This window comes from Pezoporus flaviventris, unplaced genomic scaffold (assembly GCF_033815535.1).
Source record: "Pezoporus flaviventris isolate CSIRO_AGI_PZ_B2104156 unplaced genomic scaffold, CSIRO_AGI_Pfla_v1 ptg000023l, whole genome shotgun sequence".
Classification (NCBI taxonomy): Eukaryota; Metazoa; Chordata; class Aves; order Psittaciformes; family Psittacidae; genus Pezoporus; species Pezoporus flaviventris.
The window spans coordinates 19,932,942-19,946,521 of record NW_026892571.1 but is presented as its reverse complement, the minus strand read 5'-3'; the positions used below and the strand labels follow the sequence as shown (position 1 = coordinate 19,946,521).

At 51.2% G+C, this 13,580-nt stretch overlaps 1 protein-coding gene and 1 long non-coding RNA gene across 2 annotated transcripts in view; both read left to right on the top strand.

Annotated features, from left to right (window-relative positions):
• Positions 1-4,871: 4,871 nt before the first annotated feature.
• Positions 4,872-13,580, top strand: part of PPP2R2B (protein phosphatase 2 regulatory subunit Bbeta) — a 59,887-nt gene continuing 51,178 nt past the window's right edge. The window contains exons 1-2 of the mRNA XM_061457163.1: positions 4,872-5,006; positions 5,152-5,229. Of these exons, the coding sequence (XP_061313147.1) occupies positions 4,997-5,006; positions 5,152-5,229 (88 nt within the window). The 5' untranslated portion in view covers positions 4,872-4,996. The remainder of the gene's footprint in view (positions 5,007-5,151; positions 5,230-13,580) is intronic.
• LOC133271229 (uncharacterized) lies at positions 7,434-9,330 on the top strand. The gene is made up of 2 exons (XR_009744042.1): positions 7,434-7,747; positions 8,197-9,330. It is a non-coding gene; the product is annotated as an uncharacterized LOC133271229 (long non-coding RNA).

Sequence of the window (13,580 nt, the reverse complement as noted above, 5' to 3'; positions counted from 1 at the left end):
GGTCTGCCCAGAGCCTTCTCTTCTCCAGCTGACCCAGCCCAGCTCTCTCAGCCTGACTCCAGAGCAGAGCTGCTCCAGCCCTCGCAGAATCTCTGTGGCCTTCTCCGCACTACTCATTGAACAGCTCCACATCCCTCTTGTTTTGCTTCCCCAGAGCTGGATGCAAGACTGCAGTGGGGGTCTCACCAGAGCAAGGCAGATTTCCCATCCCACTGTCTATACCCTTTGGGTATCAGCTTTTCCTCTCATTCTTGAGTGCTCAGAGCAGGCTCAGGTTCCTAGGGCTCGGAGGGAGAGCAGTCCTTGCCCCAGGGCAGCTACAAGTCAGAGTAATTATCCAATTTTAGCCATATTCACATGTTACTTGGAGAAGAACCAACAAGCTGAAGCACAGCTCAGGTCCCCTTGAAACTCTCAAATTTTAGTCAAATGCAGCAAATCAAATTGTCTGAAAATTAAACACATGGGTTACAGGAGGAGAAGAAAGCTGGAGTCACTGCAGAGTTGGACCAGGGGATGTGTCCTCACCAGCCCCACTGTGAGAACCTTGCAGGGCCCTGAGGCTGGTCAGCTCCTGCCTCCACTGCTCACCCCTACAACACAGGTGGGGATCTAACATCTACTGCACAGACACAAAACAACAAAGTGGCTGAAATGAAAGCATCTCTGGTGGGCAGGATAATAAGTTCCTGCTGCAGGGAATGTTTAATGATTTACTCCAGCACCAGAGATGCTGAAGCCTCCCTTCCCTGCCCAAGGTCAGACTTCACCTCTCGGAGCATCCCCCTGCGCTATTCTGCATGTTCAAAACAGTGTCTCCTGAATGGACTGAAATTTGCTGCAATGAGGATCCTTCCTATCTGATGTCTCACAGCAGCAATTGAAATGAAATTTGATTTTGATTTTGCCTTAAATTGTTAGAAATCTTTTCTAAACATTGATCTTAAGATTTTATTTCCAACAAAAAGCAGAACCCAAGACAAGACCAGGACAGTTACTGGCTTCAGAAGTGAAAAGGTTGTTCTCTGCAGGGGGAGTCATCTGGAGAGCTTCAGTATCCCTGTACGTTGGCAGAGATAAAATAGTAAAGCTGAATTCCAGAGCAGGCCAAGGGAACAGCAGAAGGCAGCTCTGCTGCAACAGCTTCTGGGGAACAGCCAGCCTCTGCTCCGACCAGCTCCAGCCCAGCTGGCACTGCTGGGAAATGGGAAAACGCTGGTCAGCTCAGAACTGGCTGGGAACTGGCCGGGATTCATTTTCTATAGCAGACAAAGGCTCGAGTCCTCAGCTGGGGCTTTGCCTGGCCTGCAATCGAAACAATAAAAAAAGCCAGTAAAGCTTTGCCCTCAGTTCTCTTAAGAAATGGAGTTTCCCCAGTCAGCCAGCTCGGAACCAGGAGGCACTTCCCGAGATTGGAAGTTTTTCAGTGGGAACAGAAAATGAAAATTTGTCCCAAAAGCAGACACCCATTTACTGAGCTTACCAGTGTAACATGGCACCAATCCACGGCACAGAACAAGGGCGCTGTGTACAGGGAATAGCAAACTGCAGTTTTCTTCTCTGCTACCTGCATTGTACTCACAACCCTCCTTCACTGCTACCGGCACCCGCTCGTCCGACTTTGGAACTTAGGGAAAATGCAGGAAATTTCCTATTATATGTAACACACGGCATGCAGAACTGTCATATCTGTCGTATCTGTATCCAGGCAACTACCTGCCAGAGAGGGAAGGATGCCACCTGGCCCATGTGTACCTATGAGCTACCTGTCCAAAATGTTTGTTAGAGCTTACATCAGAGTCATTTACATAGATTTTCCTTAGGTTTCTTACAACAAAACCACCACTTCCTAGCAGGCAGACCTGAGAGCAGCAAGACCAAGAGGAGATCAGGACTCAGGCATGCCACAGCAGCAGATGCCCTGTCCCACCCCAGGCTCCCACCACACAGGGACACCTCTGGGCATCAGTTGGAGGTGAGCTCCTGGTGACATAGCGCTGGGAAGCAGAAGGGACGTTCCGTGGTGCCGCAGCGTTCACTGTGGAGCTGTGGAGCTGTGGGGCTGTGGCTGCACCGAAACATGCTGAGCAGAACCTCGGCCTCCCCACGGCACTGTCGTGGGGACCAGCCACCGTCAGCCTCCCGCGGCTGACACGGGAGCACCACGGCAGATCTCTGGAGCCTTCTAATGGAGATGAGGCAAGGCTCAGCCCTCTCTAGGTGACTCTGCGACAAACCAAACGCCCTCCACTGACACACTGAAATCCTTTGCTCCTACCCAGCCTGTGCGCATAGAGCAAACCCTCCGGCTCTGCGAAGGGCAGTGGGAGCGAAGCACCTAGTTGCTGCCACTGAATTCAGACATTCAAGAAAGGTTTCTTCTCTTTTATTCTTTCACAGTTTTAACTATTCAGCCAACTATATTTTTGTTGAAAGTACCAAACTGATTTCTAGCATCAGCTTACAAAAATAGGGAAGTTTAAACATATCTACAGTATAAATTTCCCAGAACCTTAAGCCCTAAAAGAAGTGCAGTTATACTCAGCAGCCATTTCAGCTGTAACCCGCTGGTGAACTTTAACATTATGGTATGTCTTCCATGTGTTAGATTTAATATCCATTGCTGACATGTCTTATGGTTTAGGTGGGCTCCCTTTCACACAGGTGAAACTTTGACTGAATTGGAGATATCTTGTATACATTGCAGGTGGATGCTTGTTCAAAAGCTCTGGTGTTGATATACATCTAAAAGCGTAGGTATCGGTATACATGTTTAATCGAGATTAAAGTGGTATGTTGAATATTTTACTCTGCTTCATGTAGTGTCCCCAGCGCTTTCCTGCCGCTGCCCGGGGACAGCAATTCTGCCGTCAGCCACAGCGGGTCACTGCGGGCTGATGCTCCCCTCTGCAGGGCGAACAGGCGAGAGCATCCCCCGTCCAGAGTCATCACGGAAGGTGAAGTCTGCTAGAGGGGGGTGTCCAGGGGGAGGGCTTGCTCTACACAGAAGAATGCTGTGTATATCAATGTAAGATTAACTGAAGCTCCATATTCCTTCTATAATACTGCTCCTGGTAAAGAGACTGTAAAATCATGACATTTTGCACAAATCCACTGGCAACAGTGTCCTTGTCCCTGTCTCTCTATAACATACAAAGTACCAGCTCTCCATGTACCCATTTGTCTTTTGCTGACATGCTCACTGAACACAAACCAGTATTTCATAGATGGAATGTATTTCATTAGCCTGAGCTTTGCCAGCAGCAGCTGTTGGAGGGTTCTGTGCTAACAGTAAAACTCACCATGCTTTTCTTGCTGGCTGCAGGACTAAAAGGTGACAGCTCTAAAGGCTTCAGTTTTCCCCAAATATTAGCACAAGGCTCCTTTTGTTATCCCCACATCTCTTCATTCTCCTCAACCTACTATCAACTTGTTCTGACCTCTGGAGTAGTGGACTAGAAAGAACACTGAAGAGCAAGCTTGAGACACAGGTTTCTGATTCCCCTTCAATAACAAGATCCCCCTTGCACAACAGTCTCTATCCTGTGCTGGTAACTGCAATTTTAAACTGGCACTATGAGGTATTGATACTTATGCAAAATCAGCTGCAAAATCCATGCAAAGAACAGGGTGTATCAGCTTCTATCAACCTCATCTGTCTTCCAGCTCAGTTATCTCTACATATTATTGCACTCACAGCTACAAATGCACTGAAGACATCTTCAGAGCCATATCTGGAGTGGGAAGGGGAGAAATAAGGAGCAATAAGAGAAATAAAAGGTATATGGAGGCTGCTCCCTCTCCCCAGGTCTCTTCTCAAAGAGCACACAGAATTTAACCCTGTTTTATAGTCCCACAGGCCTTGAACTCAGCCAAGGATATGTTCAAGCTTCCCTGGGCAACCTGTGCCAGTGCCTCACCACCCTCACAGGGAAGAACTTCCTCCTTATATGATTATATTACTTTTAATACATATGGTACGTATTGACTTGTATTAATACACAAAAGCTTATAATGATTTAAATAAAACCAGGCAGAAATCTCACAAAGACATTTGGGTAGGCCATGATACAGTCCAGTTAACTCAGTTGTATCTCCAGCTATCCATTACCTCCCAGTCCCATGTTTTCGTTTTCTTCACAGGGAAGTAACAAGTTTGAGTCTCCCATGGCACGACCCCCTCACTGAGTCCCATGTCACATTTGCTGACTGTGTAACAAATTTTCTGTGCCATGTTCCACCTGGGTGCGACTGGGGTAAGCTGACATCTCCTGTCCTCACAGCCCCACTGTGCTGCTTTCTTCAGGTGTGGAAATTGCTTTTAGTTAAAACGTGTGTTAGGATAGAAGGAAGCAAGTTGTCCTTTGAGGTGCTGGGGGGGGTTTGTGCTGCAGTGAAAACTGTATTATAGAAAGCGAAATTCTGCTGAGCTGTCAAGAAAATGAGGAGCAGCAGTAGATAAAATCCTGATTTCTCTCAGAGAGGCTTAACACAGAGTATTGGTACAGCAGCAAGTAGAGCTGAGAGCCACAGCTTAATAGTTGGGTTTACAATAGAAATGCCCATAGCATTCTTTTAAAGCAACTACCATGCATGTCTCATTCCAGATGAAATTTTATTACAATATTAGGATGTCCTGTAAAGAGGCTTCATTCTGCCTGGGTTCATTGCCAAGGAGTTCCCACTACACCATGACTGGAAGAAATATTGTTGTGGTATTAGGAGTAGCTCCCTTTTTCAGTTTCCCTCTTTCTCTAACAGTGCTGGGAATGAAGGGAGCATTAGTATTCTGGTGAAGGGAGGCTGTGACAAAGGCTGTGACTAAGAGGCCTCCTGACTCCTCTGTGGTGTTGCCAGTGATGTAGAGGGGACGGGCTCCAATTGCACCGGTTTTGAATTAGCCCTGCCATGGTACAGAGAAAACAGAGGCGTGATTCACAGCACAGGCACGATGCCTCCAGCTCTGCAGGGCTAGCTTTGCACTTCGTGTGGAAGAATGGTACCAGGTGAGCAAACATGTACCTTCATGCAGGGATCGCAGACATTTGTGTGCCAGTTTGTATGCGTGTGTGTGTGTTCATTTTAAAAAGGACAAACTATATCCCAGTGTGACCATGTCTTATCTCCTTTCTGCATGTGTTTCCCTGGCAGGACTTGGAAACTTCATGCAGGACGTGCTGTGGTGCTTTAGTCAAGTAAAAGGAACTATAGATATTGGGGTGGCAGAAGGTAAGTCTGTTTTTCCTTTTGTTGCTGCAATCAGCAGGGACTCGATCATGATGTACGTTTTGCCCAGTCAGTGTGCGGGGGGGGGGGGGGGTCGCATGTTGGTGAGAACTGCTGGCAAAGTTACACTCCTCCTGTTCTGCCTTCATTATGTGCTTCTGTGTTTGAAAGAGATGGGTCTCTAAAATGAGCTAGATTAAGCATTATGGCTTAATCACATCTACAGTCTTTGAAATAGATTTCCTTTTGGTTTTCAGCTATTTACAGAATTTTTCAGGGAATTATGAGACAGCTTCTCCCATTATGATATCTATGACTGGAATCAGTTGGATTCTGTTTCTGGGTAACTTAAGTGTATCTTGGTGCTTGTCCTTCTATCTGGAGTTAAAATAAATTGCAGAACATACAATTCTACAGACAAGAATCTGTATGGGATGGACTGATGTGGGCAGTTGTGGGATTTGGGAGCACAAAGACATCCCCTTCCATGCTCAGTAGCTTTCAGGGTGGTTTGTGCTCCTCACTCACTTAGGCACTTCTTCCTCTGCAAGTGCATCTGTTTGGCATTTAGCCAAGATGTGGACTGCAAAATCACGGACAATTGAAAAGAACTAAAAGCATTCAGTTTTCCTGACTTTAAATTCATGCATTCAACTTCTTTGTAAGATTGTTCTGGTTTGAAAGTCTTACCAGGCATTTTCCTACATTTTCTTATTCTCATTTCACATTTTTGTCTTCCTTTCTCTTATTGTATTGCCCATTAATACATTAGCTCTTTTCCCTTTCCATTTCATATTTTATTCCCATTTCTTTATCCTTCAAGGATAACTGAAGCCTTGATCCCATCCCTCTTCTCTTAACCCTCCCAGTAGAGGCAATAGTTTTACATTTTGTACAGTGGGTGTGGTAAAACCCTGGCACAAGTTGCCCAGAGGGGTGGTGGATGCACATACCTGGGGAAGGAGCAGGTTGGGCTGTGCGTGGTGGGTGATTGTGTCGGTGGCACAGCAGCGGTGCTGGAGGTTCCATCCCTGTGTACCACGGTGTGCGCTGCCCTGTTCTCACAGTACACACCTGCGCGGGCAGAGAGTAAACTGGATGCAGAGAAAGGGGAGGTTGTGACTTCAGAGACAGATGCTCATATTTCCAGACAGTGTATTAAATAATCTCATTGTTAAGTCATACACGAACACATAAAGTGACTTGCCATGAAAATTGCTTTATGAAAAACTGTCTCTTGTTTCCTGGCATGGACCTGAGATACCCAATAGCACTTATCTTCCTCATTCACTCTGTGTGTTGCAGAGTGAGCTGTCACCTCTAGGCAGAACAACTTTGCATAGCTCGCAGCTTAGACCTGGTTGGTTTTCCACATCCAGAGAAGGCATTTTGAGTAAAGAGAAAGATACTGCAGTGAAACAGAATGTCTCTCTGCTGGCACAGGTGCTCTGCATTTCTTTAAGGGGTATAAATGCAGTCGTGCTGCCACCTGCCAAAGGCAGTACGAATAGAAAGACTGTAGCTAGACGATGAGACCCAACAACAAAACCACCCGGGGTTCCACATGAGGCAACAGCGGCAGGCAAGAGCCGTGAGTGGCTTGGTCCTAGGTCCAAAACTTATCTGTAATTAAGGAGCCCGACAACAAAGGGGTGAGTGTTAGCAGGGCGTTGTTTCCCTCCCACTTGCCCCCTTGAGGCTGTGCTTTTTTGGTATCCTGTGCCCCTGAGCAGGCCGTGACAGACCGTGGAGTGTGCTCAGATGCAAGAGGTTTCCGCCTCGAAAAACACTGACCCGCGTCAGTGCTGCCGGCTCAGATGGGTGCTGAGGGGCCCGAGTCCGGAGCACTGCCTCGAAGGGGCCGTGCCATAGCAGAAAGTGTTTTCCCGTCGCGGTTGGATGTGCGTGTCGTGGCGCAGGCGTCCCCGTCCCCGTGGTTTACTCTGTTCCCCGGCCGGGCCCTTGGATCCGGCGCCCAGTTGAGGAGCAGCGGCCCCCGCGGGTCCCGCGGTGCCGGAGCTGTGGGGCGCGCTCGGGGAGGAAAGCGGCTTTACCGCGGGCCCGGCCCTCCTGTCCTCGGGGCATCTCCCTCCCGCTGCCGCCCCCCGCGCCTCACGGCGGCCGAGCCCCCGGTGCTGGGGGGCGCGGTGCGGGGTGCGCGCGAGCAGGACGGGCTGAGTCAGCGCTACCGGCCGCACCTCTGCCGATGCGGCGGGGCCGGCCGGGCCGGAGCGCTCGGCTCAGCCGCCGGGCCGGGTGCGTGGGGTCCGCCCGGGCGGCTCTCCGCAGAGGGTCCCCGCAGTGTAGGCTGCCCGGGCCTCGGGGGTCCGCATGGGCTGAGCAGCGGCTGCGTTCCTGCCCTGCAGGGTTTCTCTGGCGGTTTGCGCGCTCCTCGGTCTCTGTATGGGCTTGTTTCCTCCTTCCCCACTCGCGGTTCGGAAGATGAAATGCTTCTCCCGGTACATGCCGTACCTCTTCCGGCCGCCCGGCGCCGTCCTCTCCTCCAGCTGCCACTCGGAAGGTACGGGCAGCGCGCAGAGGGACCGGCGGTAACGGGCCGCTGGTCGGGATGGGGGGCGAGGGGGCTGCGCTGCGGGGAGCGGCTCCGTTATGTCCGGAGAGTGCCCCAGGGGTCGCTGCCGGCCCCGCGCAAGGGGCGAGCAGGAGGACGGGGAGGGGGACGTTCCGGTTGTGGTGCTGCGCGTTTGTCGGGTGTAAATGTGGCCTTCGGTTCATCTGCCTGCTCCCGATAAAATGAAACCGTCGTGTGCAGCGCTGCCTGCTTTTGGTTCCCGGCGCCTTTTCCCTCCTTCCGTCAAGCCTTTTCCCAGGTCTTGGCAAAAAGAGCTCTGCGGTATTTGGGAAAACCCAAGTGTTCTCAGCAGCGTCTGAACTCTATCCTCTGTATAGGAAGTCGGAGAACCGGGTCTGTGTTGGCTGAGGTTCCTTCCCTTCAGGGCACTTCTCCAGCAGGAAGGGCTCCGTTCTGGTGCACAGCGCCCGGCGGTGCCTGCGTGTTTGCTGTCAGTCAGCTTTGTGAATCATCTGCAGCCGTGCAACCAGCTACGTGAGATCAAAATTTCATATCGCTGCTCCTCCCCTACATGGAACCGCAGCAATATTCCTTGTGCCCTACCCAGAGCTAGCTAATGAAGGAAACCCTTTCCTGACACGCAGCTTTCTACAGACATGTTCATGTGGTCTGTGTCTGTGCATGGATGGATCTGCCAGCCGCACCCATAAGCCACGGGAAGATCCATCTGGATGCAGCAGGGATGTGTGCTGTGGCTGGTTTGGAGAGGACTGGCTCTAGTCTCTGCCCACAGTGTGTCTGTAGTGAAGAGAAACTCCATGGGGAGCACCTACCATGACTCCTGATGCCGTGACCTGGAATGTCCTAAGGCTGAAGATGTGGAGTGGGAGGGGTCAGGCTGGAGGGACTGGGCAGAGGATGATGTTTGAGGCTAAATTATTACATCTCCTGTGGCTGCTGTTTTAGTCCAAGCAGACAGTATGGAGGTTTTGGTTTAATTTTATTTTCCCCGAAGTTCTAAGTAGATAAAATTAACCGAGTCAATAACTTGTCCTAACTCTGGAATTCTTCCTTTGAAAATTTCTCTTAAAGGATACTCAGCTAGGTAACCTTCAGGGGAAAAAGCCTTTGAATTAAGACAAGAATCCTCTTTCCTGCAGATGAGGAAGCAAGCACAAAGATAGGAAGCGAGTTCTCTCAGGTCATACGATTGCCAGACTTTGAGTCATGCATACATTTTTCATCCAGAATTCGAACAGAAATGTATTTTTGTGCCATTTTCTGGGCGGGGTTTGAAACGTCCCCTGTTCTGCAGGTTTCATGGGTGATGAGTGATCATTATATCCTCCCCTTAAAACCTGCTGTTGTTCTTAGGAGATCTTTAACTGCATTGTTAATTTGATAGGACAACAACTTGAAATCATTTTCAGTAACTTCTAGATTTTTCTGGCTGTTTGAGCAGCCGCCCTGGGAGCTGCATGAGCGCAGAGCAGCTGCAGTGCTGGGCAGAGGACACAGGATGGAAGGCACGTTAATAAATAGATCTTAAATAATCATTGGTGTAAATATTATGCGTTTGAAGATGAATGTGTCTTTCAAGGCCTGTGAAGAACGGCCAGCACCCATGCCCGGGGGCTCTGCCTGAGCTGCAGCTGCAGCAAAAGCACAGGGCAGTGCCTGTTGGTGAGGATGGGCACCAGCCCGTAGTGCAGCTCCACTTTGCCCTGGTACAGAAAGCCTTTGTCCCCATCCCCATCATCCCAGAGAGAGGGCAGAGCCTGCTGAGTTATCCTGAGGGCATGCCAGGGCGACCCGTGGCTGTCAGACCCGTCCCAGTGTGGTGCCCACGGCTGTGGCTGTGCTGGACACGAGTCTGCGGGGAGCTGGGTGAGCAGCAGCGAGCTCTGCTCCACTTCCAGCAGCTGTGAGCTTCACTGAGGTCCTGAATTGCCCTGGAGTAAACCCACATAAATTAAATTTGAAGCAGCTTTAATACTACAGAATGGTATGTGCATTAGAGGTACAGCAAGATTGTGTAACTATGCAAATATGGCTTGGTGTAACAGTCTATAATTATGTGAAGAGAGGCCATTAGTTTAGGGCTGATGGAGGAGAGCACTGAGTTAAGATTGAGCTCTCTGCAATAATTGCGTTTCCTGATTTAGCTGTTCTTTAATTTCTCTGTCTGAATGCTACACCAGCCCTTGCCTTTTAGAGAACATCAGGCTTGCTCTCATCTCAGTTCTTACATTAATCAGGACTTGCATCTCATGCAGGAATCCAGCTGCCTGGTCTGTCCTTTCCATGACAGTAAACTTTGTGTGCCATGGAGAAACGGACTGTTGCTCAGGGGGAAAAGAGGTGAATTCCCTATCCAAAATGTTAGGCATGATGGATCACGGTATGTGACGCTATTTCTCCTCCCAGGGAACTTACGGCTTTGTTTCTGTTACCTCCATTTCCCTTCATTTGTGGAGGAGGCATACTGCAGAGCCCTGCCCAGCTGTTCCAGCTGGTGCATACAGAGATCTCTTCTTACAGTTGCACTCTTCCAGTGTATTTCTTTGGCCCCAGAACACAGGTCCTCGGTTTCTGTCTGGACGGTGATGCTCTGGGGGCGCGCTCACGGGGGAAGACGCGAAGGAGCCGCTATGACAGATGCGACTTTTCCGTTGGAGCTCAGCTTGCAGTCTCCCAGCCCCGGGAGGGGTCACGCTGCGACCTTTGGGCCGCTCGCAGCGCAGGCACTTGGGACACCAGCGGCCGCGCTCCTCGGCTTCTCCCTGCATTCGGGATGCCGGCGGCAGCGCACCGGAGCCGGGAGTGCTGCGGAGCGGGGCGCTCGCGGCTCGGCGGGGCCCATCTCGAGTCGTTTCTGAAAAGGAGAATGGGAAACGGGCCCGCGCCTCCTCCGGCCGCGCCGGTGCCAGTCCCGGCAGAGCCCCTCGGGCCAGGCTGGAGTCGCGCCTGCCCCGCTCGGTGCCGGTGTGAGGGTCCGGCGGCGGCCTTACCGGTGCAGGGGTCCTCCCGCCGCCCTCTGAGCCCCGCGGGACGTGGCAGCGGCCGCTCCGGCTCCTCCTCTCGCCGCCTCATTCGCGGGACACCGACACCGTCACCACCCGGCCCCGAGGGGAACGGGACTGGGGAACGGCCATGGCAGCTGGAGCGGCTTCCTTGTAGTGACAGGCCAAGGGGAATGGCTTTAACCTGCCAGAGAGGAGATGGAGATGAGCTCTTAGGCAGAAGCTCTTCCCTGTGAGGGTGCTGAGGCGCTGGCACAGGGTGCCCAGAGAAGCTGTGGCTGCCCCATCCCTGGCAATGCTCAAGGCCAGGTTGGACACAGGGGCTTGGAGCAAGCTGCTCTAGTGGAAGGGGTCCCTGCCCGTGGCAGGGGTTGGAGCTGGAGGAGCTTTAAGGTCCCTTCAACCCAAACCAGTTTGTGAGTCTAATTCTCCACTAACAAACTGATGAGGTGTTTTCATCAAAAATACTTTCAAGTGTGACAGTTTCATCCTATCACTGGAGTAGTTTGACCACGGTTTCTGTTCAGGGCTGCTGCTCCTGGTCCTGCTGACCAGCCACCTCCAATCTAGTTCCTGGGCTGCCTGGGGCCAGGGCTTCCCACTGTTCTGCACATCAAACCACCCCAGCAATAGGAAGAGCTGAGTTAAGCTCACACATCTAAGGCTCTAGAGATATTTCCGTTATGTGACTATTTCATCCACTGCGGATGGGTTCAGCTGTAGCCTCACAGTGTTCCTGTGTCATCTATATTTAGTTAGTGCTTAAATCAGCACAAAGGTACCTTCTGTCATCCCTCCCTCTCTGAAGAGACCCGATTGCAGTTCAGGGTTGTGCAGATAGAAACACTTTGGAGCAGGGGGGTGGGATGCAGCTGCTGGGCTGAGTTTCCGAGCAGGGTGCCTGCAGTGGGCTTGAGGTGGGGTTAGTTCAGGCACTGTGGGGAAAGCAGGTGGTGAGTGGTGAGCCCGGCCAGGGTGGCCTCCCCGTGAGAGAAATCAGGGAAATCGTCCCTACCACACACAGCTTTGCCCATGTGCCGGTAGGATTGCCAGATCCGCTTCCCCAGCACCAAGGGCTGTGTGCGGCACAGACCACAGGCACAGCTCAGGGACTGTGACCAGGCCTCGAGGTGGTTCAGCTGCTGTCCTGGGCCAGCAGACCTGATGGTGAATGCCCAGTGATCACCTCTCAGTTCTTGTGTGCTCACTGAGCCCACACTGGGATGTCGCAGGTGGGCAGTGTGCACAAAGGGCCACCAGTCTATGTGTAGAGACAGGGAAAGCATTCCCAAAAGCGATAGTCTGAGGTTTAGCATTTGTCCCCTCTGCAGGCAGCTTTGCTAAAGCAAGGTCACCAAAAGCATCTCACAAATCCCTTCGATGTCATGATAGTGTGGTGAAGCTGTGCAGGTGTAATTGCTGTACATGAGGCCCCATTCTTGCCAGGAAAGCCTTGGATGCACCGGTGACTGTGTGACAACAACTCAACCAACCATGTGTGATACTGTACTCTGAATAATTTTCTAATGTGGATTATAAAAGAAAGACAGGCTGTCGTAGGCTGATCTTGCTATATTTGGGAAATAAATGCACTATCAGCTTTGTAAAGCCATATGGTGGATTTATTCACGATCAGCAGTTCCTTTCAAATGCAAGTTTATGGCAGTCAGTAATACATTTTCCCGCATACAGCTCAGCACTCTTTTTTTCCTTTTTCCTTTTCCAGCATGTGATCAGAGGGCTGGGGCTGGAGCTATGGGCAGCACATCTTCAGCAGTAGAATTAATCACACACATTAGTGAGTTCTTACAAACCCCTGTGGACTTCATCACCAGTTTTCATCCCTGCGTATTTCCACAGTGCTGCTTTTTCCCCTGTGCAGTGTTGCACGACAGTGCAACTTTCCTCTGGAAATGGGGCTCGTGAGGCCCCTGTAGCCATTAGACCCAATCATCTCTATGACTTCTGGCACTTGCTCCCACTCACCAGCCTGGGCTGTGGGCTGGAGTGTCCTGCTGGGGCCTTGCTAGCTGTGCAAGGCGCAATGTGCTCAGCAACTTGTCCTTGCAGCCCTCAGTCCTGGCCTTTGTATTCCCTTGGGACTGTTGCTGCATGCCAGGGTTTCTCTGGATACACCGTGGCTGATCTTGGCCACAAATCTTTCCCTTGTCCCTATTCCAGCTGCTCTGCCTACCTGGATAATGACACGCTTAGAGCTAAATAGTTTTGGGAAGGCCTTTTAAACAGTAAGTAACAAATCTGTGCAGCATCCTTATAAAGGACAAGAGCAGCAGGTTGGCCTGCTGTCCAGCACAGATACCACAGCGAATGTTTTCTGCCGCTCACACAGGAGAGCTGCCAAGAGATGCTTGTTTTCAGGAGAGATGCAGGACTACAGTGCCAAGTCCTGTGCGCAAGCGGGTCCAGACCTGAGGACTCCTGGTGCGGAGCAAAGAGCGAGGCTTCACCCTGCGTGGGGTAAGTGGGGCCTGCCTGGACCCACAGCGTGTCCCTGGGGGCTTCCTGTGCCTTCCCCTTTCTCCTCTCACCACGGAGGTGAACAGCACTCTGTCTTCTGGGGTGCTGTGCCCTCAGCGTGAGCACACACAACTGCATGGCAAACACACTGCCTGCAGATGAGTCCATTTGCAGTCCTGCTCGGGCTGCCCTCAAATCTGTCTTCCCCTTTTTGTGCTGGCTTTGTGATTTTTGAAGGGGACGCTGTCCTTGAGAGGAAAGGCATTGCAGGTTTGCTGTGCTTGGCATCACTCTCCGTGTTGTCTAAACTTAAAAGCCAT